Genomic DNA, 3,377 nt, shown 5'->3' with positions numbered 1-3,377 from the left:
CCCTAAAAAAAAGACGAAGACCCAGATGATGAGGGCCCTTAGGGCCAAAAGAAAGCAAGAAGATCCACAGGCATATGCTGCATCTCTAGAAAAACAGAGAGCTTAGTAAGTAAACAAGAGGCAGTTTTATTTTCCAGGGGAGTGTATGATAGTTAGCAGGGGAGGGGCAAAAGCTGAAGTTTTGCCCCTGTTTTCAGTACCGATCTGAAAAATGTCTAAAGAAATTCTCTTGCTGCCTAAAGTTGATGATTGAAGTAGGGGTTGATGTCCGTGTAGTAACTGGTGTTGATAGTGTGTCTTATTTTTCAGTAAGAATAGTTTTTCTTTTCTTCAGCTACCGCAAATGCAAGGCTGAAGGAAAGGTGAAAACAATCAGTGATCTTCAACCACGAGAACAGCGATCACTGCGACGTAAATGGAGAAAAGAAAAACGTGAACAGAGAAGGGAAGCCAAACAAGCTTGTGAACGTCGGAAGGCACTCCTCACCCCTCCTTCAACCCCAGCTGGTGCTGTCACACCAGGCCAAGTTCCTTCTCACCAAAAAATTGCAGGTCGAAAGAAACTGCGGAGAGAGTCGAAAAAGGCGTACCGCACGATCAAAGCCCAGAAGGAAGAAATAAAACGACTGAAAGCAGAAATGGCAAAGCTAAGGCGAAAAAACAAAACACTTCCCATGGATACAGAAATACAGGCAAGTGGTACATGCACTCATGCTGGTGTTCCTGCATCCCCGGCAACTAAAGCTGAGCAACTTGTCAAAACAGGGGATAAAGACGAGATAAAAAAGCAGCTGACCTTTGGATTTGTTGTCCAAAGTGGAATCAAGAATAACAGAAATGAAGGTAACTCCAGGAGTAGGAAAAAGAAGAATGTTATTGTTGACTGTGCAAAGAAACTCTTGAAAAAGTATCGCATGATTGAAAAGGCGGAAAAGGAACTGTCAGTGTCAAGGCGACAGCTCCGAAAAAGAAGAAATGAAATCAATGAATCATTACATTTGAATGAGGGACACCTCAAACCCCCTTCTGCCATCACTAAACTGGTCATTGATTTTTTCCATAGGGATGATGTTAGTAGGCCTGCATCTGGCAAAAGGGAAACAATTACACTAAAGAAGGAGAAAAGACAAAAGCGCTACCAGTGTGACACGCTGAAAAACTTGAGGTTTAAGTTTCTTGCAGAAAACCCGAATCTCTGCATTTCGTACACATCTTTCACAAGGCTACGGCCTTTTTATGTGGTACCTCCAAATTTGAAAGCAAGGAATACCACAGCTTGTAAATTGCATGCAAACTGCGAGCTGCTAGCCAACAAGCTCTGGCAGTTGAAAATTCTGAAAACTGACAACATCCATGACATTGTCGAATCTATTGTCTGTTCTCCTTCTGAGCTCAAATGCATGTATTTGAAATGTGAAAGCTGTAAAGATGGAATGAGGAACATCTACACTGACCTAGTACCTCAGTCATTTCCTGATCCCATTGATTATTATCAATGGCAAAGCAAGACAGAAATACGATCCACCACCAAGGGTCAGGAAATCAGTGTGAATGTTCACTGTAAGGATTTGCTGCATGATACTGTTAAAAATGTATGTGATTTATTTGAAACGAAGCTCAAGGAACTCATGCCTCATCAGTTTAGGGTGCACCACCAGTACAGTCAGATCAGGAATCTCAGAAGTTCAATTACACCTGATGAGTGTGTGCTTCAGGTTGATTTCTCTGAAAATTATGAATGTAAACTGTCGAAGGAAATAATGAGCATGCACTTTGGTGCTTCAAAAAGACAAATTTCATTGCATACCTGTCATGTAGCATTTCATAATTCAGTCAAGTGTTATTGTACACTGAGTTCTGACACACGACATGGGGCAGCCCCAATTTGGGCCCATTTGAATCCAGTCCTCAATGACATTAGGGCAAGAGGTGTTAAGAAACTTCACTTTGTATCTGACGGACCAACCAGTCAATACAGAAATAGAACAAATTTCTGTCTACTGAGTAACATTCCATTCCATCTTGGATTCGAATTTGTTTCATGGAACTTCCTAGAGAGTGGTCATGGCAAGGGTCCGGCAGATGGTGTTGGGGCAACCATTAAAAATGCTGCAGATCGTGCGGTAGCATATGGTAGGGATGTATCAGACCTGGAAAGCATGCTCAAAGAGTTAGATGGTAATTTGAATGTCAAGTTGTTTGTTGTCACTACAGAAGACATGTCTGGTGTTGAGTCAAGTTTAGATGGAATTGAGAATGAGATCAAATCTGTCAAAGGAACCCTTAAAATACACCAAATTCATGTCGCATCTCCTGGTTGCTTCAGACATCGCACCCTGTCGTGTTACTGCAAGGGGTCTTGTGGTGTATGTACCTGCCATTCACCTGAACAAATTGAGTTCCCAATAATTCCAAACAGCAGCCAGCATAGCTCAACAGCAATAGAAAAGATAGAAGCCCAGCTTAGTATGGTGCAGAAGAATCTGTTTGAGAAGCGTTTGATAGAAGAGTTTGATGTTGTGGTTGATGACCTTTCCACTTTGTCTCCAGAACAACAGCAGGAATATATGCTGTGGAAGGTTTGGCGTAGTGAAAAGGGCAACAACCACTGCACTGAAGTACCTGAGAATATTGAGACAACAGTAGTGAGTGAAGAAAAAGAGCCCAGTCATGCCAGTGAGTTAAGACTAGAAGAACAGAATTTCTATGCGGTCCTTTTCACACGGGGGCAAACCCGCAATTTCTACATTGGGAGGCTTATTGACATTTTGATTGATGAAGAAAATGTCAAAATCAAATTCCTGGAGCGTGTTGGCAGTCGCACCCAGCATACCTATGACTGGCCAAGGAGAGATGATATTTTGACAGTTGAAAAAAAGTTCATAATTGATAAGGTAGTATTTGATGGCCCCCCACCTTTCACTCTTGACAGTGAATTAGCCACTGCTCTAACAAAGATGATGCTATCGATGGGAAAAGAAGCTATGTAACTGAGCCTGAGGTGTCGTACGATCATTGCATTGATGTAGAGTAGTTTCCAAGTTTTTCTGAACATGTTTAGTCTTTTATACTGTTCATGCTTAGTATAGTTCTTGTTCCTTTTTACTATACACTGATATTGCTCTAAAACTGGTCAGACGTGTGACAGAGAGAAGAGGCAATTTTTTTTAACCTGTTGATAAAAATAGTTTTAACTGTTATTTGGTTTTGTTTGGTTCATTGAAGAACTTGTTTTATTTTTTAAAAGGGTTTTTTTCTATTGTTAATTGTTATGTGAACTTTGGAAGTTGAAAATATTTTAAAACTTGTTAAATAAAAATTTATTAAAACGTCATTGTCATAGTTTGTCCTTCTTGTTACCATAATATGTCTTTTTT

General features: G+C 40.5%; 1 protein-coding gene across 1 annotated transcript; it reads left to right on the top strand.

The window, feature by feature from the left end:
- Positions 1-589: 589 nt before the first annotated feature.
- Positions 590-2,990, top strand: LOC135493584 (uncharacterized). Its single transcript, XM_064781006.1, has one exon. The coding sequence runs from the start codon at positions 639-641 to the stop codon at positions 2,988-2,990; it is 2,352 nt and encodes a 783-aa protein (XP_064637076.1). The 5' UTR covers positions 590-638.
- The last annotated feature ends 387 nt before the right edge of the window (positions 2,991-3,377 follow it).

This window comes from Lineus longissimus, chromosome 9, assembly GCF_910592395.1.
Source record: "Lineus longissimus chromosome 9, tnLinLong1.2, whole genome shotgun sequence".
NCBI classification, from domain to species: Eukaryota; Metazoa; Nemertea; class Pilidiophora; order Heteronemertea; family Lineidae; genus Lineus; species Lineus longissimus.
This window is presented reverse-complemented; position numbering and strand designations above follow the sequence as displayed.

Bases quoted from the DNA above. Each gene is read 5' to 3' on its own strand.
- LOC135493584 (XM_064781006.1), top strand. From the start codon at position 639: ATGGCAAAGCTAAGGCGAAAAAACAAAACACTTCCCATGGATACAGAA.